Consider the following 18,104-nt stretch of genomic DNA (forward strand, 5'->3'; position numbering starts at 1 on the left):
CCGGCATCGATGGCTGTAAGTCTCGGAGAGCATCGAGCACTGCCTGGCGGATGGAACTGTCCAATTCCTCCCTGAAAGCTGGTGTAGATATCACAGCTACAGGGGGGTGGGCAGGCTAGGCGTGACTGGTACCTCCACAGGAACTTGTGGGGTCTCAGTACCCTGAACCGATATCGGTGGGGATCGCCTTGGTTTATCGGGTAGAGGGGGAGTTGAAGGCTCCTCTACCCCTGTCTGCAATTGGCTCGATAGCCACCGAGGCCGATGTGGTATCTGTGCCGGCACTGAGAGTCGACTCGCGTTGGTGCCGGTGTTTCCCCCTCGGTGCTCGGTCTGGTCTTTCCCCAGCACCAAGGTAGATGATGTAGATGCCTTAGACGGAGTCGGTGACGGATGGTCACCGCTGCCCTGGTGCTCCCGGCAAGGTTTGATAACTAATTTTTTCGATACTCCTGCCGGTGACGATTGGGTGGACTTCGATGGAGTCAACTTGATTTTGAATAGAGTCTCCATCTTGTCGATGCGAGCCCGCCTACCCTTCGGAGTCATCTGGGCACAACTTGGGCAGTTAGACACGTCGTGCGATGAGCAGAGGCACAGCACACAGACATCATGCGGGTCGGTGATTGACATTGTTCGGGGGCACTCGACATTTTCTGAAATCTTTTGCCATAATGACAAAGGTTGAGGCCCCGAAAACGGTCGACGGCCTTCGGACACCGAAAAAGGTGAGAGCGGGAATCGACTGGGAATAGTGATTTTTACTCACCGAACGATGGGAAAAAATATCCCGACAGGAGACCCCTATGAGGGAATGTTTTTCTGAAGTAAATTTTAAGATTTTTCTGTGAGGAAATGAGAGAGAATTCTCACAGAGCTCCTAACCGTGAGGTAAACTGTAGCATGGAAAAAAAAAAAAAAGAGACTGAAGGGAGACCCCTGTGGTTGCAGGGATCATGGCATGCTGAGCATACTCAGTGTGCCAGTCAAAAGTTCTAGAAACTCTGACAGAAAAGTTTTCCGTGATAGGGCTCCGTCCAATGATGACACCCACATGTGAGGACTACCACCCTGCTTGTCCTGGGAGAAAAGCCTTCAGACCCTGGAAAAATTCCACTCAGGCCCATAGACCCAACCTGGACACTCTTTGACCCTTCTGCCAGAGAAGTTTCTGTCATCAAGAACAAGTGGGAAAGGGACCCATCCGATGTGTCACCTTCCACCCCATTCCCCTCCTGAGGGGATGGCCCAACACTGGCAAAATCCGGTGACCAAATCGCATTGAGCAGCCAAGCAGTGCTGACACAGGTGAAAAGAAAGTGATGGCTGGATTGCACTTATATAGCAAGCCAGACTCTTAGACCACATTGCGCCCAGCACCATAACCTTTCTGCACTGGTCTCTAGGAAGCCTCCTGTGTGCCCACCACCAGTGTCTGGGAGTACACACACACAAATACATGCCCAAAACTAAGCCACGGTCATATGTGCACAAAATACCCTGCGCGCAAATACATGCAGAAACACAGGCCGTCGCATAATGTGCACAAGTATGTGCGCACACACACAATAATGTACGAACACCGCCGGGCTGCAAGACTGTGTGCATGCACCTGCTTGTGGGAAAATCGCTGCTCTACACTAATTCCCACGAGAAGTGAGGAAAGGGGGTAAAGACGCAGAGCCACCAACGCTGAGGGGAGATACCTGGTAAAGAAAAAAAAGAGAGGACTGAAAACTTCCCTACTCTTTTTTTTTTTTTTAATTTAACCTGAGCACAACTCTCCCTGGCTGAGAACATGATCATGTCACCGGCTACGAGGGGTAAGAACACAAGCCTTTACCGCCGAGCATTCCCTTGTCTGCAAACCGCTTTTTAAAATTTTATTTACTTATTTTTTTCAAAGTCTGCACCTGACTGGCTCCCAGACTTAAAATGCTCAACTGAGGGAGGGGTCAAAACATGGTGTCACCTCAGGAGCTCAAATGGTGCAGTAAGATCTAATATTATTTTTTCCTTTCTTCTTTCCTTTTGTTGTTGGGTTGTTTTTTTTTTTTAATTTACTACAAGCAATCCCCAGTAGGGAGATGCATGTCCACCATCTGCTAGAGACAGAGAATACTGGGCAGGATGATGGCGGGGCATAGCTATGTGTCCATGGCATCAGCGAGTCAGTTTTACTCCGTTGACATCTGCTGGTAGAGGTGCATAACTCACTTGTGTGGATTGGCCTGTCTGAGTGCAGAGGAAATGCATATTATTCCCCATATTGTGTATAGGTGATTCCTAGGGCAGGGATCAAATGTGCATAGTTTTCATTCTTCAAACTGTATTAGGCAAAAAATTATCTGCAGAGAAAGCAGGCACACAATCTCTGCTGGTAATTTGAGGGGACAATAATGAAAGCAAAACTATGCAGGCTTTGCTTTGATAACTAATGAAAACCCTGAGGCTAAAAATTAACCAGGGGCTTTGCCCCATTGTGGGTAGTTTCATTAATATGTTGGTATTTATCAGTGCATTTGATACTTATATATATTTTATCTTATATGCCTCTCAGAGTTCTTTTGAAAATTGGGTGATTTAGACTTTCAAATAAATTGTCCCCAATGATGACAAAAATATATTTAGCTCCCTTAGTGAATAAAAAAGCAATACCTATCCAGAGTTCAGACTTTGCTCTGAGCACATCAGTGCAACAGACAGTGAACAGGAAGCTTATAGAGATGTGGAAATATGTTCTTTTATTGGCAATGTAAAGGTGTTTACCAATATGTTAAACTTATTAGTGTCATGGGCATACCTGTAGTCATTGCCTGGTTGGAAGAGATGCAAGCCATAGTGACTGTATGAGCTGGAATCTTATCAGAGAATCCAGCTCCCAAAGCAGCCTACAAAACATAAATAGGTTAGAAATACAATTCATACCAATACTTACAGAATGCTTTGCTATCCTTTGGCTCCCCATCATTAAAATATGTCACTTAAAACATCAAATTTGCTTTGCATTCCTTTAAATCCCTGTCCCAGGGACCCTTCAGCCAGCTGAGTTTTCAGGATATCCATAATGAATATGCATGAGATAAATCTGCATATCAAGGAGACTCAGTATATGTAAATTTATCTCAAGCCTATTCATTGTGGATATCCTGAAAACCCAACTGGCTGTGGGGTCCCAAGGATAGGTTTGGGAAGCCCTGTTTTAAATGAAACCTCTATCTTTTGATTTGGGGCTTAAAAATACTTGAAAATTCATTTCATGAATTCTTGACATGACAGTCAAGAATTGGAGAAATTACTTACCTGATAATTTTGTTTTCCTTAGTGTAGACAGATGGTCTCAGGACCAATGGGTATAGTGTACTCCTGATAGCAATTGGAGACGGATCAGATTTCAATCTGACGTCAGACCTAGTACATTTACCCCTGCAGGAAGTGCAGCTCTTCAGTACTCTCCTCGAAAAGCAATTGTGGATATATGTATGACTGAATAATTTGAATAACTTGATTAATTTGAACTGGTTGAATTGGTTATAGCTGGAGACTGCCAGTACCCTAAACCGAGAAACGTCGACACCTGGTAGGATGGGTGTCCTAGTTGTAGGAAAGCATGGCTTACCCGTGAATCATTCACTCTCGGGGATGTCACTTGAGAATTCCATGAATAATGGCAACCATGGGTGGGATGCTGAGTCCATCTGTCTACACTAAGGAAAACGAAATTATCAGGTAAGTAATTTCTCCATTTCCTAGCGTGTAGCAGATTTATTTATTTATTTTATTTAACACTTTTCTATACCGACCTTCATGGGCAAGCCATATCAGATCGGTTTACATCGAACCAGGGTAAACAACTGTAGTGACAATAAACTTAAAACAAAAGTGTGGAAGAGGCAAAGTTACATTGAACAAGGAAAATGGAACTTGGAAGCTTAATCAGCTGGAAAAATAGGTTATAGCATGCTGAAGTTTATAACTATAATACTATTATTAAGATAATGCTTAAGGCGCTTAGGAGAATCGGAGTCTATTGTCCAGGCAGGAGATAGGCTAAATATTCACTCATGTCCTTCAAGCCTAGAGTAAGGGCCGACTAATGAATGTCAGGGGGTTCAGAGAAGGCTTGACTGAAGAGCCATGTCTTGAGTTTTTTCCTAAAAGTTAGGAGGCAGGGTTCCAATCTGAGGTCTGCGGGGATGTTATTCCAGATATCTGGGCCTGCTATCGAGAAGGCTCGGTCTTTTGTCGAGGTAAGGCGTAGGGGGAAATTGCAGTATTCCTTTGTGAATTTCTCTCGTTGGTCTGTTTTGAGAATGTAGTTTGAAAGGGATTTCGAGATCTAATTGAAGTTGGTGGTGGATGGATTTGTGTATTAGAGTAATTGATTTGCGTAGGATTCTAAAATTCACTGGTAGCCAATGTAGGTTCCTGAGGATAGGTGATATGTGGTCTCCACGGATGATATTGGTCAGTAGTCTCGCTGCGGCATTCTGTATCATCTGTAATGGCTTGGTGGTAGATTTAGGGAGGCCTAGAAGGAGGGCGCTGCAGTAATCAATTTTGGCGAACAACAAAGATTGGAGAACTGTCCTGAAATCTTGGAAAAATAGGAGGGGTTTGATACGTTTTAGAACCTGGAGTCTGTAGAAGCAGTCTTTGGTTGTGGTATTGACCATTCTCTTCAGGTTTAGGCGGTTGTCAAGAAATACCCCGAGGTCTCTTACATATTGATGAGTGGAAAGAGTATTGTGGGTGGTCTGATGGTGGAAATTGTTTTGGTTTGAGGAGATGAAGAGGAGCTCCGTCTTAGAGGCATTAAGGACCAGGTTTAAGCTGTTGAGAAGGTTTGTAATGGATAGAAGGCAGTTGTTCCAGTGAGTGAGGGCATTTGAGATGGAATTTGTTATAGGGATCAGGATCTGCACATCATCTGCATAGAGATAGTGGATTAGATTGAGGTCGGTAAGCAGCTGACAGAGGGGGAGGAGGTAGATGTTGAACAGCGTGGGTGATAAAGAAGATCCTTGTGGTACACCCAATGGGGAATTTGTCAGGGGTGATTCCTTATTATTAATTTTGACTCTGAAGGTTCTATTGCAGAGGAAGGACTTTAACCAGTTGTGGGCTGAGTCGGAGATACCGATGTCTGTTAGGTGCTTCAGGAGGATGGAATGGTTGACGGTGTCAAACGCCGCCGAGATGTCAAGCAGGACTAGTAAAAAGGAATGTCCCTTGTCTAGTCCCATCATAATATGGTCTGTAAGTGATATGAGGAGAGTTTCCGTGTTGCGTGATTTTCGGAAACCGTATTGTGAAGGGTATAGGATGTGTGTTCTTCTAGATAGTCTGAAAGTTGGGTGTTTACCAGTTTCTCTGTTAGTTTGGCTAAGAATGGGAGATTGGAGATGGGTCGGTAATTGGATAATTCGTTGGGGTCTAGATTGTGTTTTTTAAGGAGGGGTTTGAGAGAAGAGGTTTTTAGTCTGTCTGGGTAAGATCCTTGAGTTAGGAAGCAGTTTATGATACTTGTCAAGGGTCCAGAGATAGTGTTTGGGATGAGAAGTAATAGTTTGGAAGGAATATTGTCTGCCGGGTGGTTGGTTGGTTTCTGTCTTTTTAGCAGGGAGTCGATCTCCTTGGAGGAGATTACTTCAAAGTGGTTGAGCTTGGCTTTTGTGATGGAGTGAGGATTCTTGGCTGAGGTGAGAGGTGTAGTTGTAGATGGAAGGAGAGCGAGCGTATTTGAAATCTTCTGTAGGAAGAATGATGCGAGCTCATTAGCCTTGGAGAGTGCTTGTTCATCTGGTATTGATGGGGGGGCTGATTTAGTGATTTGAGCTACATATGAGAAGAGGGCCTGAGCATCATAGTGGAGGTGGTGGATTTTATTGGCGTAGTATTCCTTTTTTGTTCTTAGAATAGAGGATCTGTAAAGATGAAAAGTTCCTTTGTATGCTGAGATGGTGGATGGATTAGGAGTTTTGCGCCATCTGTTTTCCTTGTGCCGTAGATCTTGTTTCATCCGTTTAAGTTCCGATGTGAACCAGGGTTGGTTTCCTTTTTTTGTTGGATTAATTGTTTTGCAGACTATTGGACACAGATTGTTTCCAACTGTCTCAGTAATCTTATGCCAAGAGGATAGGGCTGAGTCGGGATTGGATAAATCTAGGTTTCTGAGTTCATTGGAGAGTTGTAAGCTAAGTATCTCAGAGGGGCATGATTTCCTGAATTGAATGGACTCAGGACCAATGGGATGTATAAAAGCTACTCCCAAACCGGATGGGAGGCTGCCTGTGGCCCACTTAGTATTGCTCTTGCAAATACTGTGTCCTCTTGAGCCTGAACATCCAGGCGGTAAAACCTGGAGAAGGTGTGGATGGAGGACCATGTCGCCGCCCGACAGATCTTGGCGGGCGACAGCATCTTGGTTTCCGCCCAGGACACTGCCTGGGCTCTAGTGGAATGGGCCTTGACTTGTAAAGGCGGTGGCTTGCCTACTTCTACATAGGCCACCTTGATGACTTCTTTGATCCAGCGGGCTATGGTTGCTCGCGAGGCTGCTTCCCCTTGCTTCTTCCCGCTGTGAAGGATGAATAGATGGTCCGTCTTTCGTACAGATTCCGACCTTTCCAGGTATCGGACTAGGAGTCTGCCGATGTCGATATGGCGTAGACTGCGAGACTCTTCCGAATTCTTATGCTCCTCTGGCGATGGTAGCGAGATAGTTTGGTTGAGATGGAAGTGAGAAACCACCTTGGGGAGGAAGGACGGAACTGTGCGTAACTGGATGGTTCCCGGAGTGAGTCTGAGGAACGGCTCCCAGCAGGACAGTGCTTGTAGCTCGGAGATACGATGGGCTGAACAGACTGCCACCAGGAAGGCTGTCTTCAATGTTAATAGTCAGAGAGATAGGCCGCAAAGAGGTCTGAAGGAGGCTCCTGCTAAGAAATCTAGGACCAGATTGAGGTTCCAAAGTGGCACCGGCCACTTTAGGGGTGGTCGGATCTGCTGGACTCCTTTCAGAAAGCGGGAGACATCTGGGTGAGAGGCTATGCTGCCGCTCTCGCTCTTGGTTCCGTAGCATGACAATGCGGCCACCTGTACCTTGATGGAGTTGAGAGACAATCCCTTCTGTAGTCCGTTCTGCAGGAATTCCAAAAATCGCAGGAATTTTGACTGAGCATGGAACGATGTCGCGGTCCTCACACCAGGCTTTGAATACTCTCCAAATCCTTATGTATGTTAGGGATGTGGAGAACTTGCGTGCTCGGAGCAGGGTGTCAATTACTGGCCCCGAGTATCTGCTCTTCCTCAAGCGAGTCCTCTCAATGGCCAGACCATAAGAGATAATCGAGCTGGATCCTCGAGGAGGATCTGTCCTTGTTGGAGAAGGTCTCTGTGTGAAAGTAACGGGAGGGGGCTCCCTGTCAGCAGTCTTCGCATGTCTGCGTACCACAGTCTTCTTGGCCAGTCGGGGGCCACTGGAAGTACTGGTCCCCTGTGATGTTCTATCTTGTGAATGATTGCGCCTAATTGGGGCCATGGCGGGAAGGCATACAACAGAGTCTCCTGTGGCCAGGTCTGTACCAGGGTGTCGATCCCCTGGGACTGAGGTTCCCGCCTGCAACTGAAGTAACTGGGCATTTGGGCGTTGGTCCAGTTTGCCAGAAGGTCCATGGTTGGTGTTCCCCAACGGTTCACTATCAGTTGGAACTCTGCTGTCGACAGCTTCCATTCTCCTTGGTCTAGACTTTCTCTGCTGAGGTAATCTGCTGTGATGTTGTCTTTCCCGGCGATGTGGACGGCTGAGATCTCCTGAAGATTCTCTTCCGCCCACGACCTTAGGAGGGCTATTTCCAGAGACACCTGTTGGCTTCTAGTTCCTCCCTGACAGATGATGTAGGCCACTGTTGTGGCGTTGTCCGACATTACTCTGACTGAACCGCAGGCAGGCTAGTCTGACTGCCCGGGCTTCTAGGCGATTGATCTTCCACCCCGACTCTTGTTCCATTGCCACTGGGCAGTTAGCTCCTGGCAATGTGCTCCCTATCCTCGTAGGCTGGCGTCAGTGGTGAGCAGGATCCAGGTTGGTGAGGATAGTCTCCACTCCCTGGCTCAGATGGCCTTCTTATAGCCACCATCGTAGTTGGGTCCGAACTTTGTCCGGGAGCTGAAGACGTACGGTGTAGTTCAGGGACAGTGGATTCCATCGTGATAGTAGTGAGCGCTGTAGGGCTCTCACGTGAGCTCTTGCCCATGTCACTACTTCCAGTGTGGATGCCATGAGGCAGAGGACATGGAGGTAGTCTCATGCCGTGGGGCGAAGCTCGCTCAACAGGGTTCGCAACTGGGTCATCAGTTTTGATCTATGTCAGGATGACCTTGTCTTGTTTGGTGTCGAACCGGTCTCCCAAGTATTCTAGAGATTGGGAGGGCTGCAGACAGCTCTTGTTTGTGTTGACCACCCACCCGAGGCTCTCCATTATAAATTTGACTCTGTTGGTCGCCTGGTGGTTTTCTTCTGGGGATTTCGCCCTGATCAGCCAATCATCTAGATAAGGGTGTTAGAGGATTCCTTCCTTCCTTAGTGTTGCTGCCACTACCACCATGATTTTGGTGAATGTCCGGGGTGCTGTAGCTAACCCGAATGGTAGTGCCCGGAACTGGTAGTGACGGTCCAGGATCGTGAAGCGTAGAAAACACTGATGCTCTTGATGGATCGGAATGTGTAGGTAGGCTTCTGACAGATCCAGGGATGCAAGGAACTCTCCCGGTAGTATCACCCTTATTACTGAGCGTAGGTTTCCATGCGGAAGTGAGGAATCTTCAGGTGGCGGTTGACAGACTTGAGGTCCAGGATGGGCCGGAACATTCCTTCTTTCTTGGGAACAATAAAATAAATGGAATAATGTCCAGTATTTATTTGTTGTGCGGGCACAGGTGTTATTGCCTCTAAGGCAAGCAATCAGGTCAGTGTAGCTTCCACTGCCATCCTCTTGGAAGGGTCGTGGCAGGGGGATTCCACAAACTTGTCTGGAGGGAGGTGGTGGAAATCCAGGTAATATCCCTCTCGAATGATGGCTAGGACCCACTTGTCTGAAGTTCTCGACCCATCTTTGGTAGAACAGGGCAAGTCTGCCCCCTTGGCTTCTTCCTTTGGACGGGTCGGCTGATTTTCATTGTGGGGTGTGACTAGGTCCTGGGCCCAAGCTGGCTCCCCTTTTGTTGTGCTTGCTCCGAAAGGACTGGCTCCTGCCTGCGGGGCGAGGCGCTTGATATGTGCTTCTGTATGGGTTGAAACGCTGTGATCCTCTGCCCCTGGAAGTTTGGGGGAAGGGTCGCTGGTTTCTCTTATTCCTGTCCTCTGGTAGCTGCGGCAGTGGGGATTTGCCCCATTTGTTGGCTAGTTTCTCTAGTTCACTTCTGAACAGGAGGATGCCCTTGAAGGGCATCCTTGTGAGTCTCGTTTTGGAAGATGCGTCGGCCGACTAGCTTCAGAGCCAGAGTTGTCTTCTGGCTGCCACGGCTGATGACACTCCTCTAGCTGCGGTGCGCACCAGATCAGAAGCGGCATCCGTGAGGAATGATACTGCTGGTTCCAGGGCTTCCCCAGGAATGTTGTTCCTGGTCTGTGATAAGCAGGCGCATGTCACCACGGCACAGCAGGCCGCGATCTGTAGAGACATAGCAGAGACATCAAAAGACTGTTTGAGGATGGATTCCAGACGTCTGTCTTGAGCATCCTTGAGTGCTGCTCTTCCCTCCACTGGAATAGTAGTGCGCTTCGAAACCACACAGACCATGGCATTCACTTTTGGACATGCCAGGAAATCTTTGGCAGCTGGGTCCAGAGACTACAGGGTAGTCTCCGGGGCATCCCATTCCAGGTCAATTAGCTGCTGGATGGCTTGTAATAGTGGGAAATGATGGGAGGGCTGACGGAGTCCCTCTAGTAGGGGATTCGTCTTAGGTTCCCCCGAGGCACTTGTGCCCGGGATAGCAAGCTCTTTCAAGCTATATGTGACCAGGTCTGGAAGCTCGTCCTTGGTGAAGAAGCACCTCATGGTTCGGTGTTGGCTCTGTCCTCTGAGGGAGTTCCCTTTCCTCCAGGGGTTCTGATTCCTCATCTGAGTTGTCCGTGTCCCCAAAGGTGGGGCTTCTGGGCGGTGGAATCACTTCGCTGGGCATAGAGGGTCCCGGGATGCCGAGGTCCGAAGGTGGAGGTTGTGGCAGTATTATCGAAGGCCATGGTTGCATGTGGATGAAGGTATGCAGGCCTTTGAAGAATTCTACCCAGGAGATAGATGCTGGGTCTAAATTAAGAGGCACTGTGTTCCTGGGGAGCACCGTTTGAGGGAGGGTCCTGGTGGGAGACGCTAGGTCCGGCGTACTGATCGAGAAGCTGGAACCCGGCATCAGCTGGGGAAGGCCATGGGCTGGATCCCCCAGGGCCTCCTCGCACTGTATTACACAGGGCCGTGGCCTCCTCATGCTATGCAGCTCTAATGTGGCATGCTGGGAAAAGGCCCTGAGACTTGAGCTTCTTTTCCGGTGGTGCCATGGCTTGTGTGCGTAAAATGCAGTTATGAGCTCCGGTGCATCGAAGTTGTGCGCGTATGATTGGTTCGCGCTCAGGGAGATGTGCGCACTATTGTGCGCCCAGATCGAAGATATGCGCCCGGCACAATAAGCGCGTCGCTTGTGCGCACAAGGTATTTGTGCGCACGGCTCTCCTCTGTGTGCACGGATCGGGACGGCGGACAGAGCAAAATGGTGATGGCGACCACGCGGACAATATGGCAACCACCTCGGAGGGTCTCCACGTGGGAGTACTCTCGGATCTGGCTGGGGTCTAGCCCTGCTAGGGCAGATCAACCCGGTGGCACTGGTCCCAGCTGGCGACCTGTGTGACTCCTTGAGCTTTGGAAACTGGAGATTTTTAAATAGATTTCTACCTTACCTTGTCTCGGCGCTTCCCGGTCTTGTTCCGGGCGGTCTCTGGCTGCGGGGGGAGAGGGAAAATACCTTCACCGCCGCGCTCAAAGTTGCACCCGCTACCTCTCAGCCTCACCCGATGTCGGGGGCTAGGTCTCCCCCAAGGGTCGGCCGCCGGACCGAGGCTTACCTCCAAGGGATCGCGGAAATCACCTCGGGAATTCTCAACTGGGGGAGGGACCCAACGAGTGTCACCGCAAGAGACACTCATTGCGGTGACACTCTATGCACGCATAGAGTCCCGAACTGCTATGGAGACGGAAAATACTAAAGAGCTGCACTTCCTGCAGGGGTATATGTACTAGGGCTGATGTCAGATTGAAATCTGATCTGTCTCCAACTGCTATCAGGAGTACACTATACCCATTGGTCCTGAGTCCATCTGCTACACGCTAGGAAATTGAACATTTTAGAAAAGTAAAACAGAGTTGGAATTGCTATCATTTTTGGAAAGAATGGCTGAGAATTCTGAACTTGTTAAATGAATTCATTTTGAAACAGAAAAACATTTATATTACAGAGAGCAGAGAGTGCAGAAAAAAAAACATGAAGGAAAACAGGAGATAAACCCATAAGAACAGATTTATGCCAGCTTATGTATATGCACTGTTATAGAATTTGGTTGTACATTAAGTCACAATAATACACACATTTTTAAAAAAGGACCACTAATTATTTAAAAAAGAGAATGCCATGCCTCCTCCCTTATGCTCACTAAACAGTTCAGCACGTAACTGGCTATAGAAGATTACATGGAAAAGATTAGTATTGTCAGAATACGAAAGGTGTGTATACAGAATGCTGCCTGGGTGACTATGAAATAAAGGCTACATCAGCATACTTAAAAAACAGACACTGCTTTAAGGCAGGAAGCTAAAATGAATCTCTAAGTTGCTATGTACTGGAGTTAATATTTAAGGATGTAAATTAATTATCAACCAAATCTGAAATGCAACCACAAATGCATTGTACTAACAAAAAACAGTACAGAAATATTAGTAACTAATACTTGTGTGGCCTCTGGTAATCTTTGAGCAGGGTGAAGAATACCCTGTTCAAAGCCTCCTAATGCAATTGCAAGCAGTAGTAAGATTACTACAGGTGTGAACTTGCCAAGGTGTTAAAGTTTAGTATGAAAATAAATATTAGATATTTGTCTGCACCATGAGTTAAATTGATATGCATTGCTGTTACTCAAATTTAAATGTGTTTGTAAGCTTAAAATTGGGAAATGTGTATTACTAAATATCATAACTTTTGTACCCACCTCTCGAGCCACATTGCTTGTTTTGACTTCCTGGATGACTGTACCATAAACAATATACTCAACAGCATCTGTTGAGATACTGGTCCGGTCCAGTAAACCTCTAATCAATAAAATAAGAAAAGGAAAATGTTAACTGCTAATATCCAAACAAAAAGTGAGACTCCCCTCCCAGGAAACAAAGCAGCAATTTCTTCAATTGGAAATTTGAATCTGAAGATTTGATTATGACATGTTAGTTGGACAATATTTTCTGTAGCAACTCTTACTTTCTTAAAAATAGACAGGTTTTGCAATGGTATGCAAGCACTTCCCGGCTTATTTCTCGCTCTTATAACAGTTTGTGCCACAGGTTTGATTCTACATACTCTGACTAATTTTAACTGGTAAAGAAAGCTCTGACAAGGCCACTGCTGACACAGAGCATTTACTCCCGCTGATGCTGCTTCCTTCCTGCAACTGAAGAACTTCACTGCTTAGGAGTTTCCACGCATATCAGGATGAAAGGTTTGGCAAACGGACTCCATTCTCCTGGATCCAGGGTGTGAAGACTCCGATAATCCGCATGAATATTTTCTATTCCCACAATATGTGATGCTGAGAGTGTTAGAAGGTGCTTCTCTGCCCATCTCCTACAAAATTTCTGTTTTCACAGTCACTGGATGACTCTTTGTGCATCCCTAATGATTCACATAAACCACTGCTATTGCAGTGTTGGAAAACATCCCTCATTGTCTTGCCTTGATCCATAAGACAGAACACTTACAGATCTTTTCTTATAGTTCTTGTGCCTGGGCAACTAATGAACCATCACGACTCTTTCAGATTCCAGATACCTAAGTCAATCTGCCCTGACAATAAGCACCCCATCCATGCAGGCTGGCATCAGTCGTTACTACCATGCAATCCAGGGACTGCAAGAGTATCCCTTTGACTAGATTTTGTGCTTTGAAATACCACTGTAGCCTGGCTCTGGCTTCCAACATTCATTTCAAACTCATCTTGAAATCTTGAGATTGCGCCCTCCAATGTGATAGGAGAGACCTCTACAATGACCACCTGAGAGCTCTTGCTCACGGCACAGGATCCAATGTTGCTGCCATAGACCCTAGGACTCAAACAAGACCCTGGGAGAGTTCATTCTCTTTAGATTCCAAACTAAAATCTTGGCAATCCTGTCCTCTGACAAGAATACTTTGCCCTTCTGGGTACTAATGTGTGCACAAAAATACTCCAAGACCTGAAAAGGCATGAATTTCCTTTTCTCACTGCCACATTACGAAACAAAGAGTCTCCCATATGGAAATGTAAAATTTTCAAAGGCCTTGTTTAAATGCTTGAGATCCAGAATGGGCTGAACAAGGCTTCCTTTTTTGGAACCACAAAATAAATGGAAAATCTGCACTGGCCCTTAACCACGGCTGCTAACTGAAGATGCTTCTGTAAGGTTGACTCGCCGTAAAACTGGGCCAAATCCTCCCCTACTGGAGGAAGGGGGAAATGAGCTCCCAAAATGTCATTGGAAGTTTTTAGGATCTCCTGCGCTGGAAGCAAAGATGACCCTGAAGATTAATTTTCCAGTAAAATAGCACTGAGACTTGCTATCAAGGCACATCTTCTGAAAAGAGATCATCTTCCCTGGCCAGAAATGCCTCACCTCCGTGATCCTGGGCCTGCTAGGGCCCCCCCTTTTGAGCCCCCCTCTGGGCCTATCTTCTGGCAACTTAAGGAATTTGCCATAATGCTTCACCAGCTTTTCGAGATACTCACAAAAAAGCTGTTTCCCTTTAAAAGGCAATTTACTCAACAGGGTCTTAGAAGACATATCCACCAACCAGTTTTGCTACCACAGCATATGCCATGCTGCCACAGAAGTCGTCATGCCCTTCCTAAGGTATAAGAGATCATATAATGCATCTGCTATGAAGGCAACATTAGCCTTCAGCCTTTTTCAAGGTAAAACTCTCAGAACCTTCTACAGGAATTTGTTGTGCCCAATACAAACATGCCTGGGACAGGAAACTACTACAAACCACAGCTTGTAGACAAAGGGCAGCCACTTCAAAGGATTGTTTCAGATTAACTTCAATTCTATCCGAGGCACCGTTCAACGTAGTATTGCCCTCCAATGGTTTTCTTCATGACTGCCAGAACCAAAGCATCCAACCTTTGGATATTTCAAAAGTTCCATGTCCTTGAATGCAATGGATACAGTGCCCCCTTTCTGCCTAGATCTGCTAACATCTTCCCCCACTAGGGAGAGAATTGGAGGCTCCCTGAAGTTCTGCCATGCTAAGTTGTTAATGCTGTGCCCTAATAAAATGGCCGCTGCCATTTTAGGAGGCTCTCTGCTCCCAGAGGGACATGCCTCAGCACCAGATACTACCGCCGCACTGGGCTCTACTGAACACCCCCCTCCCCAACATACCCACCACAGAGGGGGGGGGGGGGGGAATCTATTGTGAATATCCTGAAAACACAACTGGTTAGGGGTATTCTAAGACCAGCTTGAGAAACACTGTTTTAAATTATCCAGGGGGACCAATCAAGGATTTTCTATTTGTTACAATTATGAAGTAATTCGCAGCTAGGATAAGAAACTATCCTGTATGAAAGGAATTGTCCAGAGTAGATGGCGCTATAATACATCAGGCTTGGTAGTGTGTCCGTCAGTGCTCGTGCATGTTCCCCAGCCCGCCGACAGATGGCGCAGACAGCTCCCTGGCCGCCTTGGAGGCTCAAACACGCCAGAGGTACGAAGGACAGCGGTCATCACGGGACAGGCAGAATATAGCAGAGGAGACTGACATGCCGCGAACGGAGCACGTCCTGCGGCACACGCTCCATTCGCGAGGATGAAGGCCTGGCGCGCCGTTCGCGGTGAAAAGGGAAGGCCCCCGTATGCTGTGATCGGCGCGCCCGGGCCTTCATCTTCACCGCAAACGGAGCATGTGCTGGATGCAAACGGTTCCATAGCCAGTGCGAAAAGTAACAGGGACAGTGGGCAACCCTGCCTCACCTCTCTTCTTAAAAGAAGCAAGGTGGAATACCCCCCATTTACATGTGGTTTTGCCATAGGTGCATTATAAATTATATATATTATTTGTTTTCTTACTTCTTCTATCAGTTCTGCCTTTCCCATCCCCCTATCCCCTCCCTCTCCCACCCTTCTGTATCCTCCTTCCCCACCCTCCTCCCTTGTTTTATTGCTCTATTGTTTTATTGTTCTATTGTTTTATTGTAATCTTCCTCCTTGAGTTCATTGTAAACCGGCATGATGTGCTTCATGAATGTCGGTAGATAAAAGTTAATAAATAAATAAAAATAAAATAAATAAATAAAGCCGTCTCACCCAACCACAACATCAGCATAACCGCCACAAATACTGAGTGCATCCTACTGAATGTCTTTTCGGCATCAATAGTCAGTAAAACAGCTGGAACTTTAACTTTTTGCACTATCTAGATTAAATTTAAGACTCTTCTAATGTTATCCGCTGTATGCCTGCCCGGAATAAACCTTGACTGATCTGGATCACACTAGCAAACCTGGTAGCCAAACGTTTTGCTAGTAGCTTGAGGAATAGCCTAGTGGTTAGAGCAGTGTGATATGAACCATGAGACCAGGGTTTGGGTCCTGCTGTTGCTCCTTGTCACCTTGGGCAAGTCACTTTACCCTCCATTGCCTCAGGTGCAAAACTTAGATTGTAAGCCCTCTGGGGACAGACAAATACCATACAGTACCTGAATGTAAACCGATGAGATATCTCACATCGAATGTCGGTATATAAAAAATAATAAATAAATATTCAACAGCGATATGGGCCTATACGAGCCACAATTAGTCTTATCTGTTTCCTCTTTAGGTAACACAACAATACCAGCCTCCTTCATAGATGGAGCCAGTTCATCCGCTCCCAATAAGGCATTGAACATTTCTTTTAAGGGATCTGCCAAAATATTTCCAAATTTTTTTTTTTTTTTTAATAAAAGCTGGCTGTAGGATCACATGATGCAGTGGGCTCGGATGGGCGTTTGAATCTGGGCTCTGGGTGTCTTCCCCTAAATATCAAGTGCCATTGCCGACAGATGCCATATGGACAGGTTTATTACGTGATTGCCTAGAGTTGTCCACTAGATTCCCCAGAAAAGACAAGGAGAAGCTGTGTTTGTCTGACTGAAAAATGGCTGCAGCAAAGAAGAAAGTGCCAACCAGCAAGGCATTGCACACTCATTTCACCACATCCGCATATTCCATATACTCCTGCACGTCAGGAATTCCTCTGATGCACATATTCCTGTGCACTCAATTCTCCAAATCTGCTAATTTGGCACAGAGTTCCTCCCTCCTTTCTCTCAACTCCACAGCCTCGTTTTGCAGTTTTTCAATGTGAGTGGCCTGATCCTCCTTTGGCTGTTCAATCTAATCCACACTTGAATCTATTTCAGACATTTCCCCTCAGTTCATTTATCGCCTCCAGCATCTCCTTTTTAGTGGAAACAATGTCCCATTTGAGATCTTAAACCACTCTCTCATCTCCTCTTTAGAGTTGAACTCTTGTCCTCTGTAGTATGTGTGTGCTCCTGCTCACCCTCCTCCTCCGAACATGAGGGAGAACGCTCTCGCGTCATCCTTGGACCTGCCGTTTTGGGGTCTCAGCTGATGCGAAGTAACTTAATTTCATTGTCGCCATCGTCAAGCAGCTGTTGAGACAAGAAATGCTAGGGATGTGGACCTTTATCACTCTATTTAAATGCTGATTGCAACGGATTAAGTAAACATATGAATGGAGCATAGATCAGGATTCCATCCTGCCCATGATTCACTTCCCTCCTACCAGCTGAATTATATACTAAAAAATCCAAGAAATGGAGAGAAACCCAGAACATGGTAATCTGGAATCAATTCAAATGAAACTTTAAAACACTTTTTGTTACATAATCACAGATCTCATATCAGATATCAACATGAAAGCACCTAATTTCAAGACCTCAAATGGTACAAACATCTATATAAATAAAAATGTTAAATAGTTTGTACAAAATCGCTAATCTCGGCACCCACTTAAACGATTGCGTTCAAATTTGCACACAACCTTCAGTTCCCATACGGGAAGGATCTTATACACTTACATTACATATATGTCACACCTGTGACAGGTAAAAAAGGTTTAAAAATTGGTTCCACAAAACAGCAACATCTGGTGGACGTCAGCGCAAGCGCAACCTCTTACACCTTTCACAAACACTCACACCACCCCCCCCCCACACATGACAAATGTATTTAATTCACACACCCTCAGAACACACAGAAATCCACACTCCTCACACCCCCCCCACACACGTCAATTGGACTTACTTCACACACCCTCCCAAAACACACCAAATTCCAGGCTGCTACACCGGGGGGGGGGGGGCCACGCAATTCCCACACCCTCCAAACTCACACAAAAACACCCTCTTCACACTCCCCACGCACATGCCTGTTCTACTTACTGCCCACACCCTCCGAACACACACAAAACCGGAAACAGGTCCGCGCTGCTCCAGCGGGAGCTCAACAACGGTCCGGGACACATCGCGTACACTAGGGCCGTCAGCTGCCAGCAATCAAAATGGCGCCGACGGCCCTTTCCCTTACTATGCCACTTGGAGACAACAATGGCGTCAGTACCCCATGTGACATAGTAAGGGCAAGGGCCCATCGACGCCATTTTCAGGACTGGCAGCCAGCGGACCTTTGCCCTTACTATGTCAGGGAACTCACGCGGGGGGCTGGAGGGTGGGCCAGAAGGGTGTGGGGTGCGTATTTAAACACAACGTTTATGCTGAGGTTCTTTTGGGGT

At 46.7% G+C, this 18,104-nt stretch overlaps 1 protein-coding gene across 1 annotated transcript in view; it reads right to left on the reverse strand.

Annotated features, from left to right (window-relative positions):
- The window catches only part of HADHB (hydroxyacyl-CoA dehydrogenase trifunctional multienzyme complex subunit beta), a 268,881-nt gene that overhangs the window by 162,647 nt on the left and 88,130 nt on the right, over nt 1-18,104 (reverse strand). Inside the window, exons 6-7 of the mRNA XM_029596902.1 lie at nt 12,263-12,362; nt 2,804-2,891 (exon numbers count right to left, since the gene is read on the reverse strand). Of these exons, the coding sequence (XP_029452762.1) occupies nt 2,804-2,891; nt 12,263-12,362 (188 nt within the window). The remainder of the gene's footprint in view (nt 1-2,803; nt 2,892-12,262; nt 12,363-18,104) is intronic.

The sequence above is a fragment of the Rhinatrema bivittatum genome, chromosome 3 (assembly GCF_901001135.1).
Source record: "Rhinatrema bivittatum chromosome 3, aRhiBiv1.1, whole genome shotgun sequence".
Classification (NCBI taxonomy): Eukaryota; Metazoa; Chordata; class Amphibia; order Gymnophiona; family Rhinatrematidae; genus Rhinatrema; species Rhinatrema bivittatum.